The following is an 18353-nucleotide window of genomic DNA, read 5'->3' on the forward strand; positions in this document are numbered from 1 at the left end:
CAGGCAAGGTTTAAGTCTTTAGACCAGGTATTTCTGGTGCTGTTTGTTTTGTAGATATGCAGAATATCCATCAGAGTGGGGTCTGACAATGCCTTGTATGTCAGGCATGGATCCCCCTCAAAAGTCTGTAGGAGACCGAATACAGGGATAGGGCCTTGAGGCGGTCTGCATAGGGCATTTTACTTGCCCCCCTGTATTCTTTTAGTGAGGAACCTCTGTGGGCATTCCAATTGTTGGAAATGCCTAGTTAGGTACATACTTAAGGAGACATTGTACTCAATGATAGGTCTGATGAACGCCGAATACAGTGGAACAATGACTTCCTTGGACTTAGATGCCATACCTTTGTTTATAAGTTGTGCAACATAGAATGATTTCCTCACTACTGCAAACATGTGATGGTCAAAGTCTAGACTACTGGGTCAACTGTAAGGGGTGTGTTGTTAATACGACAATTACCAGGGATGGATGACTTCCCAAAGAATACTATTATGCATTTCTTGGCATTTAGTTTAAGTCCATAGCTATGACATCAGTTATTTGTCTGTGTCAGTCCCTCATGGAGAACATTTGTGTCAATGTGGGATTCAATGACAGCAATCATCTGCAAATTTAGTCAGCCAGAGGCCACAGACATTGGCCTTGACTTCTGAGAATTAAATGCCAAAAAGGATAGGTCTCAGGACTGATCCCTGAGGGACTCCAATTGTGACAGGCCTCTTTGTAGAGGTGAACTCCCCAATTCTAACTTCCTGGGTCCTGTCTGTAAGGCAGTTGGCTACGCACCAGGTGACATACAAGTTTGTACCTAACCTCTTGAGTTTGTCAACAATGCCTGAGTGAGGTATTGTGTCAAATGCCTTGGCCAGGTCAAGGTAGGCAGTGTGAACCATTTTTTCCCTCATCCATTGCTTTGGTCATCTCAGAAGCCCACCAGGTTGAGTAGGCATGATCTGCCCTTGACGAAACCAAAGTAGGTTGGGTCCAGTGTCTGGAGGTTTACTATATCTGTTGATCATCTCCATGATATTTCTTTCCATAGCTTTACATATAAGACTAGTGAGACGTATTTGTCTGTAGTTTCCAGGGTCTGTATATGGCCCACCTTTGAGCAGTGGGATGACTGTTGCCATTCTCCATTCATGAGGTACAAAGCCTGTTTGGAGGCTACAGTTAAATAGTAATTCCAGAGGCCCTGACAGATCATGCTTCATGCTATTTAGAAGACATCCTGGGATACTGTCTGGGTCCATTGATGCAGTATTCTTGGTCTTAGAGAGAGCATTAAGGACGTGTTCCCTAGTGGCAGTAGGGGGAGTAATGTTTGATGGTATTTCCTAAGGGAAGGTTGAGGGGGAGGGAGAGGTAAAGTTGGAGCTGAATTTATCATCCAGAAGGTTTGCTATATCTTCTGGCTCAGTATAGGTGGCTCCATTTACAATGAGCTCTGCACACAGTTGTGTATTGCCTTTGAGGTTGCGGACATAGCTAAAGAATGCTTTGTGGTTGTCCTTGGCCTGGGAGGTCAAACTTGCCTCAAATTTGGCTGTGGTAGATTTTATTTGTCCTCTGAGTTGTTTGTTTAGTTTGATGAGAGTGCTTTTATCATGCTGGGTGCTGCACCTCCTAATTTTTGCCATGATTTCCTTCCTTATGTTATACAGCCTATTGATTTTGTAATTCCAACAGTGTGGCTTGTTTTTTGAGTTAGTTCTGTACTTCTTCCTGGTGGGTATAGCTGCCTCAGTGCAGATATTAACATGCTCTTCAATGTCCTATGAGTTCTCCCTATGTGTAACCTCATATTAGGAACTACTATGATACAGGAACTTATCTACCCCAAAGTCCTGCAGTAATGGTTATAGAAAGGAACAATTATGAATGAGTTGCTGGATCTTACTTGTTCTTCTTTTATGATAAATACCATTAGCTAAACAGAGTCTATAAGAGCTTCCAGAAAGGTTTACTGTCAGTGGCATTAGTAGTTCCTTAAGTCTCTGTACAGCCAACCTGCCATTACAAAACAGTCTTCTTCTTTCTGCTTTTCCTGGTTAGGGGTCGCCACAGCGGATCACCTGTCTGCTCATGATTGGCAGTGGAGTTTTACAGTGTCGAGTTGCCAGCCCGGCGCCCAACCTTCCACAGAAGGCACACACATGCACACAGTTACACCTAGGGCCAATTTAGAGTGTCCAATCCACCTACAGCATGTCTTTGGAATGTGGGAGGAAACCGGAGCACCCGGAGGAAACCCACGCAACCACAGGGAGGACATGCAGACTCCGTACAGAAGGCACCCCAGCTGAGGATCGAACCAGAGAACGTTTTGCTGTGAGGCGGCAACGCTAACTGCTACACCACCGTGCTGCCCCCATTACAAAACAGTCTACTTCATTTAATTCTTCAGATATATGTCACTCTGCTGAAATAAATGACCCAAAATTTAAAGGAAGAAAATCAATTAAAATACAGTAGAGAGTCGATTACCCAAACTAATTGGGGCCTAGGACAGTTTGGATAATCAAACTGCTTGGATAATCAAACGTAATTGAACCGGATAAAAAAACTTCTAAAATCTTGTTTTTTCTGCATGCAAGAATACACTTTTCAACCATTCAGCAATTCCAGTGGACAACGAAAAAAAAATAAATAATTTTCACACACGAGCTGGCTACAAGCCCAAAAAACATGCTCAAGTGAATATGTATAATGTTTACATATTCAGACGTTATGACTTTTCCTACCTGAAAACTTTGGAAGACGTTTTAGATAACTGACGGTCGGATAATCGACTCTGTACTGTAATTATGTTTAAAACCTTTTATGAAATATGAAGCAGTATTAACAAGCTAATATTGTGACTGAAACTGGCAGTTTATTTCAGAGATGAAAGCAACTATTCCGTACACTTAATGCTTTGTCTTCCATTTCTTTGATTAAGTAACAACATGCTGCCTTCCTTGCAGCTGCCTTATATTATCTCTGATCTTGGAGAAAGTAATAATGTTATTGTTCAGGAAAAGCCAATTAGTAGTTAATTGTTTATTTTTGTTGTGTCATTGTCAGAAGGATCATAATGTGCTAATTATTTAGTGTAGCAAATTTGAGCCAAATAGCTCAGCTAACAAGCTTAGAGGAGCTCCATGTATTCTCCACTATATTACATGGGGCATATTCTAATTCTTCTTCTTCTTTCGGCTTTTTCCTGGTTATGGGGCATATTCTAATTAAAATAGCTAAACAAATAAATAAAGGAAATCATTTCAAAACTCTTAACAAGTGTAGCATGTTATAACATTTTTCAGTTTGTGTACTTCATTTATGGTATCTTTTTAGCCATCAGTAGGTACAATGCTTTATTAGAAAATTATGCTCTTATACCCATTTACAAAGCATTTCAAATCAAGGGGAATAACTTTGACACAATCTATCAACCTGATAACCTTATTACTGCTTAAAGCTTAGTTAGGAGTCTGTATAGAAATGAGTTTTCACAACCACTTAAGGTTTTCAGCGAGCACAAATTCAGAGAGTTTTATGTTAATACTCATAAATCCTTTAAACCATGCTATCAGCTAATGAAGGGCAACTGACAGATTCATTTGCACTCAAAACATGCCTGTCTTAATCATCTAATAGCATTCTCATGGTATTCATCCATCAGATTTATATGCAATCTTCCATTTCTTTGCATTTTAAGATGTTTGTAATATGAACTCAACGTAATATCAGCACATTCTGCAGTTCATTCAATACCTTTCCTCTCAAAGCTCTCCTCTCTGAGAAAACAGACAAGTGCAAGAAACTTGGTCACTTCTTTCAAATAAAGGACGGTAGTATTGTTCAGTTTAATAATTGCCATTGACTCTTTGTCATATGGAGTTATGTCTCCACCTCCCTTGAGCCTGTAAAACAAAAATGTAAAAACAAGGCCATTATTTGATTTCAAGGCAATAATTAAATTCTGAAAAGTAAAAAAACAAAACAAAAAAAAAACAACAGCAATAATATTAATTAAATGTACAAAGATAAATATAAAACAACAAGGAATACATATAGCAAAGATGATTACAAAATGTCAAAAAGGTTTGATGGCCAGAAGTGGCATAACTTGTGAAAGTGCACAGGTATGATCTCCCCTAGATGGCCACTTTGGAAGAGCTGCTATCTTGTCTGCAAGTGGTGATACAACTTTCTTGGGACATGTCACCATTCTGATCCTTCCATTTTATTTCCCCTCCTGAAATTCTACCATTCTAGTACCCGGGCTGTGCAGCCATGTTCACTCTATCATTCCCATACCACGGCAACCCCACCATCCATTTGGTCTTGTGAGCTGGTTATAATGCACATACTTCCACTCTCCATGGTACCATTTCTTTGCTAATCTCACACGAAGCCTGTGAGACATCATTACCAGACATACCTCTCAACCTCTTAGTGCAAGACATCTGGACAAAGACAGACAAAATGGGGTGACAAAGGCCCAAAAATAGGGACATATTTTAAATATTGCTCCTATAAACTTAGAAAGTTGAGAGAGTAACAGGGTTTGTTTAACATACATTTTCTGAAGGGTTTGAGGTCTGAAACTCAAATGTATGTCATTATTTACTGACTTCAGTCCTCAGATTATCCCAGTGATTTGCCAGAAAAGAACACATTTTATCAGGAACACACCAAAAAAAATGAGGCAAAAATCTGGACATTCTGCAAATATCTGGACAGTTGGTCACCCCCATTCTAGATGCAGCCTGAAAAAGCAACCACTGTAGTGTTACCAAGGTCTAGATTGTTTTAGACAGCTCTTAGAGGTATTTATGGAACACTTATTATTAAGGTAGTGGCATGCTAGTTTGGGGCTGAGGTCACATCGCTTGAAGGGTTCACTGTGGTTAGCTATGGGAACAATTTACAGACAAATTACCTAGGTAAATTTAACTCCGCCTCTTGTTTATGCACTTTATCAAAATTTCAGACTCGGTAGGTGGGAAGTTACATGGCATGATGGCAAGTGACTCACTTCAGAAAACTTCATTGACTAGTGCTAGAGCAGACATGATGTTCTAAAATGTTACTGTTCTGTCTTCTCCTCTTAGTTCTACTGATAATGCAAGTCTGTGAGCTGTATTATCATTTTTAATATTTGGGAAAGAAACCAATTTAATTTCAGATATTACCATTATCTTTCTTAACAAGTGTTACTGCATATATTATATCAATCATTACTGTAATGGAGTTTTATTAACAATAAGCACACTACTGGAAGCTAAGAGTGATCTTCAGAGGTTCAGTATGATGCACTCTTCTGCTGAGCTATGGTGGCTTACGTCTGCTTTTCAGATTCTGACAAGGCCGACAGTAGATGTCTATAGTGTTTGTTTTGTAAATCTTTATGCTCACATTTGCATGATGGACATACCTTTACGAATGGCATTAATATTCAGAAAAGGATTTCACATTCTGAAAAAATACTAATTCATCTCATGTGGAATGTATAAATGACAGACTTGTAGACAGCAGACCTGCAGTTTGTGTGTCCTGGTATTACACAGGTAGGTCTTCTGCATAGCATATTCAGAGAGTGTAACTCCCTTAGTGCTAAACAGAATAAAAATTACACAGCATAAAATCTTAATATGGAAGGACAGTTGTGTACGATACTTACAATAAGATGAGATCATTGAGGAGAGGTTACTTTAACAGTGCATCGTAAAATGTGGTACCCACTTGGATTATCCTTTTTTTCTGACTGAAGTTTTCATCACCCGTGTTTTTATTCCTTTGAGGACCAGGTCTCTTATCAATATTCTGTGGAATCTTGGCTGATGCATGAGGCTTCCCTAAACAGTTAGCATCGTTATGGACATTCCTCTGTTCTTCGAGTCCTTTTTGGCCCTCACAGGTAAATGTGCTTGTTGAGATGAACCACTGATCTGTGAGTCCAGAGGGGTATGAAGCATATTTTGTGAAAGGAGAGACAGACGGAGGTGAAATGCAGCCCTTGGCAAAAGGCTTCATGACACCCCACACTAACATTCAGTGTCCTCCCCAGATGCCCCCATTGCCCCCTTTCCCACCATCTTGGCCTCCACTCACCAACTAAATTGCATTTTCCCTGTTTTCACACTTACTCTTTAGCTTTCCTCTATCATTTTTTTGCATCCTTTCAAAATACATTAACTGACCAAGACTGCACTACAATAACTGTGCAGGAAAGCAGTGAATTAATTAAGGGTCTAGAGCCAAGCTAGGGGTATTACAGATGCCATGAGGTGTACGTTGGAGCTTATTTTTTGATCAAATAATTGTGACAAAAGGAAGAAATTCAACCTTACATTTTTTCCAGGGAACAAATACACTGTGTCCGATGTTTGCAAGGACACATAAGTCATATTTGAAAATGCTGCCTGCCTCTCTACCCCTCTTGTTGATTGAGATGAAAGAGAATAAGCACCTCTGTGGAAGTGAGGGATAAAGCCCTCACTATGATCCAGATGACCTATGTTTGATTATCAGCACAGGAGCTGGAGGAGCCACACAGGGAAGGAAGGCAGGGGAGTGATTAGACAGCACTGGTTAAACTATCAGGGAAGAAGCCAAGGCTTGCAGCAACAGCAGCATTAACATCCTGGTGAGCTCTGCACTCCAAGCATGTACATCGCTTAGTCAGAAGGCTGAGCATGTGTAGAAGCTTGTATGAAGGTCCTGCAGCCAGACATTTACAGAGCTCACAAGGATGCCACTGGGTGCTAAGGGTTATTGCACACTTCCCAGCACTGGTATGTCACTGCAGAGGTGTCTCTGATCTCACAAGTTTGGATGTGAGTCAGGTTGAGCCTCTGGGTGGCAAAGGCTGATCTTATAGACCCATTGAATGAGGACAGGAGCTCGCAGCAGCTGATGGTAAGCTGCAGGGAGTACAAAAGAAGAAAGTGACTGAATAAATGGCCAAAGACATATATTTCAAGTTGCTGCTGTCCTATATCTAGACAGCAAGTTTCTTTACCCCACCCCAAAAGACAGACACTTTCTGTGTATCCCTCTGTTGAAAGACTGGGAGGAAAGTGATAAAACAAACAATACACAGTAGCATGTTTTAACTTTTTGCTCTCATGTAAATACTCAGCATACTACCTTACTCCTACCCACCAAATATAGCCACCTGTATATATGTCTAATGTTGGAATGTGTGGAAAGTGAAAAAATTATTACAATAAAGTATTTCAATTAACTGTTCCGAGGCAGTACACTGCCCCTAGGCAAGGCATAGCAGTCTTCTGTACACATTCCTGAAGGTTAGTTGTGAAGAAAATTAAAGAAATAATAAAGACATTTCCTCCATCTCCACATAAAAGGTATAGCAATCTTCTGTGCACACCACTGAGAAGGGCTGGTTTTAGACTATATGGGGCCCACAGCCTGGTCAAAAACCACTTTACAGGCCTCCATAAGATTTATTTATGTGCCCCAAAAGTTGTGTGCATCCACTGTTAAAAACTGGTGATATTTGTATGCGCGCACACACACACACACACACACACACACACACACACACACACACACACACACACACACACACACAGATACACACACAGGCTTTGGTGGAGATCACTCATGTGATTCATGACTGGAAGATGCAAGGACATTTGTCTCGATCTTTAAGGTGCTGCAGTAATTGTGGTCTAAGTTGTGTAAAATATGTGACAGCTGTAAAGATTTTGGGCACAGAAATAAAAAATGTAGTGGTTGCTAGTTTAAAGTTTGTTCCCAGGATATGCCCTATTTTTGAGGAGGATATTTCAGCAATAATTAGTATACCGTATTCTAATTGAGACAGGAGGATTTAATGCATATTCCTGATTTTCCATATGAGGAAAGACATATGGGAATGGGAACAAAAGATTGTCACTTTTAGCCTCGGTGTGTTCAACATGAAACTAAAGGTTAGTGTTTGGTCAAACCAGAACTCTAGGCATTGCAGTAGGTTCTAATTTGTTGCCTAGAGGTCAAAAGTGGGCAACTGGTAGGGACTTGCATGAAACACTATTTGTCTCAGTTATCACTGCTTTAGTTTTTCAGTAGTTAAATCACTAGACCCTGTGAAGTCAGCTATACAATGTTATGAAATCTTGTTTCAGAAGTTTTTGACTGTTGAGTGGGAGGGGGACTATTTGTAAATAAGTATCCCCCAGATTTACTAATCTTCTGCAGGACTAGTCTAGGCCTGCATGGAAGCGGCCACTTAGGAGCAGGACGCCAGCGTGACATGCATAGTAATGAAGGTGTGCTTCCTGAGCCCCCATGCTTACATGGAGCGTGTACGAGTGCAGGGGGTGTGTCTGAGAGCACAGCCCACAGAATAAACACGGCCCTGCAATGTTGAACAGCGGAAAGTGGAACTAAATGAGCGATACTGCTCATAGGTGTCCACATATCCCCACCAACAGTCCCCTATGTGTACAACAGCAACAGGACATAAAAATCAAAAGAAGAAACCCCCATATCTGTGTCTAAAGCACCGAGTACAGCTAACCGTAGGTGCGCAGGTGTGCCCACTGCTTAGCCACGGTACAAGTAGCCTAAAAGGCTGAAGAGGATAACAAGGACGATATAAGCAAATAAAGCATGTCAGCAATAGTGTAGTGGGCAGAGCGTTCGCCTAATGAGCAGGCATTCCCAGTTCGATTCCCAGTGCAAAGCATGGTATAAGCAATATTTGTAATGCAAAACCCACTAAATAACATACATTTTTATGAAGAGAAGTACTGCAGGAAATGCACATGTGAAGAGTCAGCATCATAATGAATAAGGCAGGTGTAAGCACAGATAAGCAGTAGTAAGCATATGTAAGCACTAGTAAGCATGTGCAAGTGCGTTTGTGCGAGGTTAAGCACCGCCGACACAGATTACGCAAAGGAGAAGCAAACTGGGTGTAAGACAGTGTGACCGGAAATTAGCAGTGCTTACCTCTGCGCAAACCCACTTACAACCACTTTAAAGTGCCATAAGCACACCGTATCCAATGGCTGATGTCCTGCCCAGCAACAAAACAAACAGCTTCTGCAAAGCCAGAACCTAGGACCATGCACACCATACACAAAATGATTTACCACTAAGCCATGCCAGATATGCATAAATCATATGCTGTTAGAAACATAACCCCAGCTCAGTCATATAACAGTACAGAGAATGTATACCTACAGCTAGATGGACGTGTGTGTGCAAATATATAACTATCTAAATGGCTACAACATATCTATAGATGTAGTCACATATACATATATATACACATATATATATACATATATATATATATATATATAGATATATATATATATATATATATATATATATGTATATATCATATACATATATATATATATATATATATATACATATATATATATATATATATAGATATATATATATATACATATATATATATATGTATATATCCAGCGATACATACATATATATACAAATATATGAACAGACATACATGCAAATGCCAACAACTACACATACATATGTCAACATCTATATGTCCACATATACACAGCAAGTTACATATATGTACGCAGATATAAGTCTCCATAGGTATATATGAATATAGTTAGAAATATGTAAGCAAATATATATACCCACAGAGATATATATGGCCAGACATCTATAGATAGCAATAGCAGATTAACAGACACATATATGTCAACATGCACCATAAATGAGCTTAAGAGGCCCAAAACAATATAAATCACGTATGAATTGGCATACCCCCCGCCCAGCCAAACACGTCCACCCTGCAATACACTACCAAGCTCATTGTATTGTATGTGTGTCATTGAAACAGGGATTTAAATTAGAACTCTGTTATGTTTCACATGTTGACATCACATTCCCCTCTTCCCCACCCACTAGGTGGGTCGAGCAGTATAGGCCCACCCAACCAAGGCCATCCCCGACCCATACATTCATTACCCACAGTTCCGCTTCCCCCCACCCGCTGCACACACACACACACTGCCACCATCCCTACCCTGGTTACCGGCTCGTAGCTACCACACCACCACACACTGCCCCCCACCCCCTCGGGACCCATTCCGTATGTTGTTCCGACCCAAGTATCCTAGGACTGGCACACGCCGTAGTCCATGCACATAGCCATGGGTACCTATGTAACTCTGGGTGTAGACGAAAGTTGTGTACCCAATGTTCGGGCTGTCCCACATGGGACGAATGATTTCCTGGTACTAACAATAGATTTCACGTGTGACTCTGTGTACACTAACGGATTTAGTTGTAGGTATCGCAAAGCATACGTGGCACACAAGGTTGGCCGGTATGCACACGAAACACAGTATCCAGCAATACCAGTCAACATTACAGGATTTGTTTGTTTGTGTCTTTCGGCTTTTCCCGATTAGGGGTCGCCACAGCAGAACTCCGGTCCGATAATGACTGGCAGTAGATTTTTACATACTGGCTTGCCGGGCCTAACGCACAACCTTCAACGAAGGAACGCCCATTCACGCATGTCATTACACAGAAGACGCTCTAACTGAGAATCGAATGGGCAACGTCTAACTGTGAGGCGACAACGCTACCGCAGCACCACCACCAGGATATGTAACTAAATATGTAGAGGTATGTGTGTGTGTCTATATATACCCACAACTAAATGGAGATATACCTCTCCCTCTCTGTAGTACAAATGTATACATACATAGACATTATATATATATATATATATATATATATATATATATATATATATATATATTTATAAATACCCACATATAGATATAAACATATGCAGATACCCATACAGCCACATGTCGTTAGATATATATATATATATTTGTTTGTATCTTTCGGCTTTTCCTAGTTAGGGGTCGCCACAGTGGAACTCCGGTCCGCTAATGATTGGTAGTGGATCTTTACGTACCGGGTTACCAGCCCTGATGCACAACCTTCAACAAAGGCATGCCCCATTCACGTATGCCTCCACACAGAAAACACTCTAGCTGAGAATCGAATGGGACAACGTCTTGCTATGAGGCGACAATGCAACCGCAGCACCACCACCACTGCAGTGTAGATACATATATATATATATATATATATATATATATATATATATATATATATATATATATATATATATATATATATATATGTATGCATGTATGTATATATATATATATATATATATATATATATATATATATATATATATATATATGTGTGTGTGTGTGGGTGTGTAGATATATATACATGTGTGTGTGTATATATATATATATATATATATATATATATATACACATACACATATATATAGCTATGATATGATACAGCAGTTAAGAATTACATATGTTCACAGGCCATGCCAATGGGGGTGAGGGGCTGAATCAACAAACATGCACACATAGCATCAACCACCCCCCAGTCAGACAGGTGAAACATACAAACAAACACACAAAAAAAGAAAATAAACCACTGCTTCCCAAACTACAGGCAGGATGCTACCAGTGGGAGAGACCCGCCAAGTCTAATCTTGAAAGAAAGACAAAAACTTCCCTTGCGGGACAACCCAAAAATTTAAGGCATATGTGGGTTCCTGCCATTACACAGATGCGCAATGGCAGGGCGCGTATGTTCTCGGACTACAAGGTTGGGGAAGCCTGATGATCCATGGGTTGAGACAACGTACATGATAGGTCCCGAAAAGTGGAGAGTGGGCAGTGTGTAGTAGTGTGTTTAGACCTGACCTGCACCTGGAGTAAGGATGAGTGCTGTAGAGGAGGTGCGGGGGGACTATGGGTATGAAATTATGGGCCTAGGTGTGCAGGTGTTGGCTGGAGCGGTTCTAATTGGACCACCCCAGGAATGTAAGTAATAGTGTATATTGGGCAGAGCCACCACCTAATGAGCAGCCACGCCTGGTACGAGTCCCACTGTAGCACAGTCTATTTTACATGGCAAAGTACGGTATAACCATATGTGTTGTTGCAAAACCCACTACATAACACCAAAGAACACATGGTCACAACACCCCACTGTAGGCATGTAAGCCGATCTAATTAGCATCACAAGTTATTATTGTAGTCCTCACCCCCACCAAGGGGTGTGAGTGTCCAACGCAAGCTCTAAATGCAGTGTATATGCACAGCTGTTGCTGTAGAAGACATGGCGAGCTGTGGACCTTCCCTGCAGCCTTCCTGCACATCCCTGGATAATTCCCCTACTAACTCCCCCCTTTGTGCCCCATGAACACCACTTACCTATCAACTCCTGTTCCATTTCTATTAATAAAACAGTCAAACCAGCGTAACAGGGCTGCCAGAACACGAACCAAAAATAGTTCCAAGTAGATGAATTGTTCTCAAATATAACCAAATGACATCAACAACTCAAAAGTATACGAAGAACTTTCTTTATTCAATCACGGTAAGCGCTTTCACGTCAGAGCTTCATCAGACCACAATACCAACTGCAAATACATACAAACTTAAATACACTTAGCAATTGATCGAACCTAAACTATCAATTAATCACTTAATTAATTAACAACATTAAAACAGATGGACCTGTGGAACGCATTCTAGAATAGGCTGAGACAACCTTTCCATATTAAGTTAACACCAAGGTGAATACGCCTAAATAATATACTTACAGTGAACTCATTCAAATAACTAAAACACACTCCTGGTTCAATGAATGAAGTCTGCCCTATGTTGAATACTATCAGAGTACCTTTATATTACACCAGTGACATAGGGCAGGTCACTGATTTGTTCAAACAACATTGGCCGATTTTATGGGTTGATGTAGAGATAGGACAGATAGTAGGACATACCCCTAAGTTCAGGTTCAAGAATCATAGGAACCTGAAGAGGATATTGTGCAACAGTCATGTAGGCACTGGTTATGTGCCATTTGGTCATACTGAACCCTGTTCCTCTTGTAATTATTGTAATCATATGAACACGTCCGAAGTTTTCCTTCATCCGGATTTGGAGAAACAGTTTCGTTTCAGGGGAGTACATAATTGCTCCACTCAACATGTGGTCTATTTAGCAGAATGTGGATGCTGTGGGGCCTTTTATGTAGGTAAGACCAACAGACTATTATGTGATAGGGTTAGGGAACATCTGTATAATATTAGGAGGGGTTCATCAAATAATGCATTGTCCAAACATGTTATGGGCTCAGGACCCGCATACTTTTACCTTCAGGGTTATAGAAGCTATCATTCCGAGTATTAGAGAAGGAGACATCCGGAATTACACGGAGTACAGAGAGATGAGCTGGATTTTTCTGCTTAGGGCAGATAGAGGGCTTGGTTTAAATGAGAGAGCATTCGTTAAACCAGCATTGAAGAGAAGGAGGCTATGTTAATAATATATATAAACAGTTTCCTTTTTAAAAAAAAATTTAGTATATATATATATATATATATATATATATATATATATATATATATATATATATGTATATGTATATACACACTCATATTTGTTTTATTATTATATACATACATACATATCATTACATTTAGGTTTTTCATTAGTTCCTATATATATATATATGTTTATACATATGTATTTATTTATATGTGTCCATGTATTTTGACATGTTTTATTATAGTCTAGAGAAAGTCATTATGGTATATATTTTAGCTTTGTAGTTAGTTAATTTTTTAGTTAGGTCTTAGTTATTTGATATTTGAGTGTGTTTTAGTTATCTGAATGAGTTCACTGTAAGTATATTATTTAGGCGTATTCACCTTGGTGTTAACTTAATATGGAAAGGTTGTCTCAGCCTATTCTAGAATGCGTTCCACAGGTCCATCTGTTTTAATGTTGTTAATTAATTAAGTGATTAATTGATAGTTTAGGTTCGATCAATTGCTAAGTGTATTTAAGTTTGTATGTATTTGCAGTTGGTACTGTGGTCTGATGAAGCTCCGAAGTGAAAGCGCTTACCGTGATTAAATAAAGAAAGTTCTTCGTATACTTTTGAGTTGTTGATGTCATTTGGTTATATTTGAGAACAATTCATCTACTTGGAACTATTTTTGGTTTGTGTTCTGGCAGCCCTGTTACGCTGGTTTGACTGTTTCATTTATTGGTATTGCATATTGGGGCTCTAACCCTGTACTGCACCAGCTTGAGCAGTATTTGGTTGGTCCATTTCTATTAATGTTTAAAGTTACATGTAGGTGACACCCTCTTCCCCAACTATATTGCCAGAATCTGGAACCCCCAACCCACATGTATCAACTCAGCTGTCCCACAGGACACATGTAAATAACACATGAAGGAACACCACAAGCACACTTGGATCAGCACAGGCTCACCACCTTGCGAAATACCGCCCCCCCCCCCACTTACACTTTATACCACTACATCAACTAGTGGAACTGACACCTCTTGTCCTGCCTTGCATACAAATCCCAACATCCGGCCATCCTTTCCTATTGCTCCCCATCCAATTATTCCAACAGGCTACTATAGAATTACAATGTCACCCCTACTACCTACCTACCTACTCCTTCACTATTTACCTCTACTGTACCACACAGGTATGGAATAACTAAACCTACCCCGAATACCAGCGTGTAACCTATCCAGAACTGTTAAACTGGAATCCAACTTCATCTTAAACTGACCTTTGTCAACAGTCATACCTGACATGTAAATCTGACCTAAGCATGTATAATACCGACATGTTAATGTAAACTAATAATGAAGAATGGGGAATGTAGCTATGATACGTCTGTTACTCTCTATGAATGTGAACACCTCAGTATTAATTGGAATTAGTAGCTGGGGTCACTGTGGAGCTATATCCCCGGGCCACCGCTGAAAATGGACAAGCATCCAGTCGGATTGTCCCGGTCCACAAATGTAAACTAAATACATGAAGTAGTGTGGGGGTATGCGGGAGCAAGCGGGTGTAAGCCTGTTTGGGCGGCGGTAAGCAATAACCACACTGGTTAAGCAATGTAGATGCTAGCTCAGTACACAACGCCGCAACCGGAGGTCAGCAATGCTGAGCCTCGCGCAAACCAGCGTATACCCGCCTACAACTGCTCTACAGTGCCTTAGTCACTCTGTAGCCAAGAGCTGTCATCGTGGCTATTAACAAAATAATCTGCACTGCCAGGTTGCAAACCCCTGACCCCACACACTATGTGAATTCCACTAAGCCATGGCAGATACACATTCAGCTGCTGTGATCACAAACATATCATCCAGCACAGTCATCCAACAGTATAGGAAATGTATGTAAGTGTGTAGATTAATACCAGCAAACATGTGTACATTGCTCAACCACAGTATTACGAGCAGTCTATGTGCATCAAAGAACAGTGCCTGTCCAATCATACTGTGAGAACAGTAGTCTTGCGTAATACTGAAGAGAATAATGAAAAACGGTGGACACCGTGGGGGAGTGTGGGTGTGCTTCATGCACAGAATGTCACACCTGGGGTGTTGGTTCGGCAGACCCAGAAGATGAGGCTGACCAGGTGTGTGAGCAAACTGCTGCTTCTCAAAACCCTGGCAGGATGCTACCAGTGGGAGAAACAATGTAGACCAGCTAGGTTCACTCTTGACACAACAACAGGTCCGTCCCTGGCAGGACGAACCAAAAGTTGTGGGTCACATCAATGTCTCCACCAGTATCGGAGGAGGATCAAGGTAAGGCTCATACGTACATGGACTAAATGGATGAAGAGCCTGCAGATGCTTGGGTCGAGCCAGTATACTGGAGGAGTACCGAGACGTGCAGAGAGGGAAATGTGTGGAAGTGTGGTATGGCAGGGATAGCAACTGTAGAATGGATGTATGCTGTGTATGTGGAGCTCGGGGGCAGGGGAAAGGGAACTTGGGTATGATGTTATGGTAGGAATATGCAAATGAAGCAGAACAGCAATAGTGTAGTGGGCAGAGCATCCGCCTAACCCGCATGCATTCCCAGTTCGAGTCCCACTGCAGCACATTCTATTTTCCATGTGAAATCTGTATATCAACATTGTTTTGCTGTATAATCTACTAAATAACATTTATATTTGAACAGGAGTACTGCATTAAATGCACATGTGAAGTGTCAATGTCATAATGAATAAGGCACTAGTAAGCAGATGTAAGCACAAATAAGCAGTAGTAAGCATATATAAGCAGTAGTAAGCATGTGTAAGTGTGTTTGTGTGGGGGTAAGCACTGCCTACACAGATTAAGCAAAGTAGAAGCTAACTGAGTGTAAGAAAACGCACCTGGAGACCAGCATTGCTTAGCTCCACGTAAACCTGTGCACACCTGCGTACAAGTGTCCCTTAATCACTCTGCATCCAACGGCCAGTGTTCTGCCCAGCAACAAAATATACAGCCTCTGCAAGGCCCAAACCCAGGACTCTGCACATCATACACAAAGTGATTTACCAGTAAGCCATGGCAGATGTACATAACCCTCTTATTTTCACAAACATATCATCCAGCACAATTAGTCAACAGCACAGGAAATGTAGTAATATCATACCACACAACCTCTTAATGCAAGAGGACAAAGTGTGCCAAAATGTGGGTACAAATAGGGATATCTGTCAAATACTGCTCTAATACACTTAAAATGTTGCTAGTTACATAGTTATATGTACTAGAACACATATTTTGAATGAGATGAGAAGTCTGAAACTCGAACGTGTTGGCACGAGTGACTGAATTAAATCCTAAGATCATCCATGTCAATTGCCAAGAGAATGAGGTACAAGCCAAACATACAAGCCGAACATGCATGAACATATGGACAGATACATATCTGTAAATGTAGACAGATAGACAGCTATAGGTATATATATATATATATATATATATATATATATATATATATATATATATGTGTGTGTGCATGTATGACTCACAAATAATCATATAACAGCAATTGTACATAGATAAATATGTTCAGTATATATATATATATATATATATATATATATATATATATACATATATATATATATATATATACACATACACATATATGTACATATACATATCTAGATCCATATCAATGTCCATATCTATCTCTCTATATATGGGGGTTTCACATACATAATTATGCAGATATACATATATATATATATATATATATATATATATATATATATATATATATATATATATATATATATATATATATATATATATATATACACAGATAGACATGTTTATAGCATTTTCACATGGGAAGAAAATCCTGAACCACTCAGTACAACATAACAGACCATAAGCACAGTTAATGGGGGTGGGGGCACAAATGAGGGACACCTGGTAATTACTGCTATGTAACCCCCCCAGCCCTAACGGATATGCTGTGCAATCCAATATCCAGCACATGCAGTACTTGACTTCGGGACCCTCCACAACACAGCTACAATGCTCCAACAGTAATCCAAGTCACCTGTACATGTCTGGGCAATATCTGTAACATATCATGCAGAAAAGTCATTCTACTGTAGGGAATGTACAATGTGGAAGGGGTACACATTACAACGGTACAGATATCCACACACATCTATACATTGACAATTATGTTCAGGTATAAAGATATATATATATATATATATATATATATATATATATATATATATATATATATATATATAAGATATACACAGACAAAAGGTATTAGTAGCCATACATATGTAGATGTAGTGTGGATGTACTGGGTACAAAGTATATCCCTCAGCCACAAGCCCTGTAACTGGTACCTGTGATGTGTAGTGTGTCAACCATTCCCACAAAGGGAATACTTATATCACACATATACCCACTCACAATTCAAATGACATGACAAGACACACAGGTATGTATACACAGACAACCTTTATTTGTGTACTATACAATAATGTATGTCACTACTTACAGCACATAGAATTTGAATAATTTAATCGGTGATGACTGCAAGGCCCACACAAAACAGTAGATGCAGACAGTGCGGATATATAACATACTATGCTGTACAGGCCAAGCCATTCAAATTGTACAACAGTAGACAAATTATTTGTCTTCAAGATAAGTAACAATCAACAATAACAGATGTAGTTCAGCAGCCTCCAATTACACCCTGTAGTCAAGCCCTATGGGGAAATGTATTACTTGTGGTACTGTCAATCTATCTGCCACATGTATGGACCCTGACCAACAAATGTTATGAGAGTCCAGGATATGACTGGGATGATAGCAGGAATGCTAGCAGTAAATAATGATAGGCCATTACCTAACAACCCCTAACCGTATCACAGCAGGATAAAGCCTGCCATATATGTGGAGGACAGAGGCAGGAACACA

At 39.9% G+C, this 18353-nt stretch overlaps 1 protein-coding gene across 2 annotated transcripts in view; it reads right to left on the minus strand.

The window, feature by feature from the left end:
• Positions 1–18353, minus strand: part of RRAGD (Ras related GTP binding D) — an 865206-nt gene that overhangs the window by 358336 nt on the left and 488517 nt on the right. For both annotated transcript variants that reach the window (XM_044067081.1, XR_006364236.1), the window contains exon 6: positions 3757–3905. In XM_044067081.1, coding sequence (XP_043923016.1) covers positions 3757–3905 — 149 coding nt within the window. The remainder of the gene's footprint in view (positions 1–3756; positions 3906–18353) is intronic.

The sequence above is a fragment of the Protopterus annectens genome, chromosome 1.part0 (genome assembly GCF_019279795.1).
Source record: "Protopterus annectens isolate FY-2018-M chromosome 1.part0, PAN1.0, whole genome shotgun sequence".
Lineage (NCBI taxonomy): Eukaryota > Metazoa > Chordata > Ceratodontiformes > Protopteridae > Protopterus > Protopterus annectens.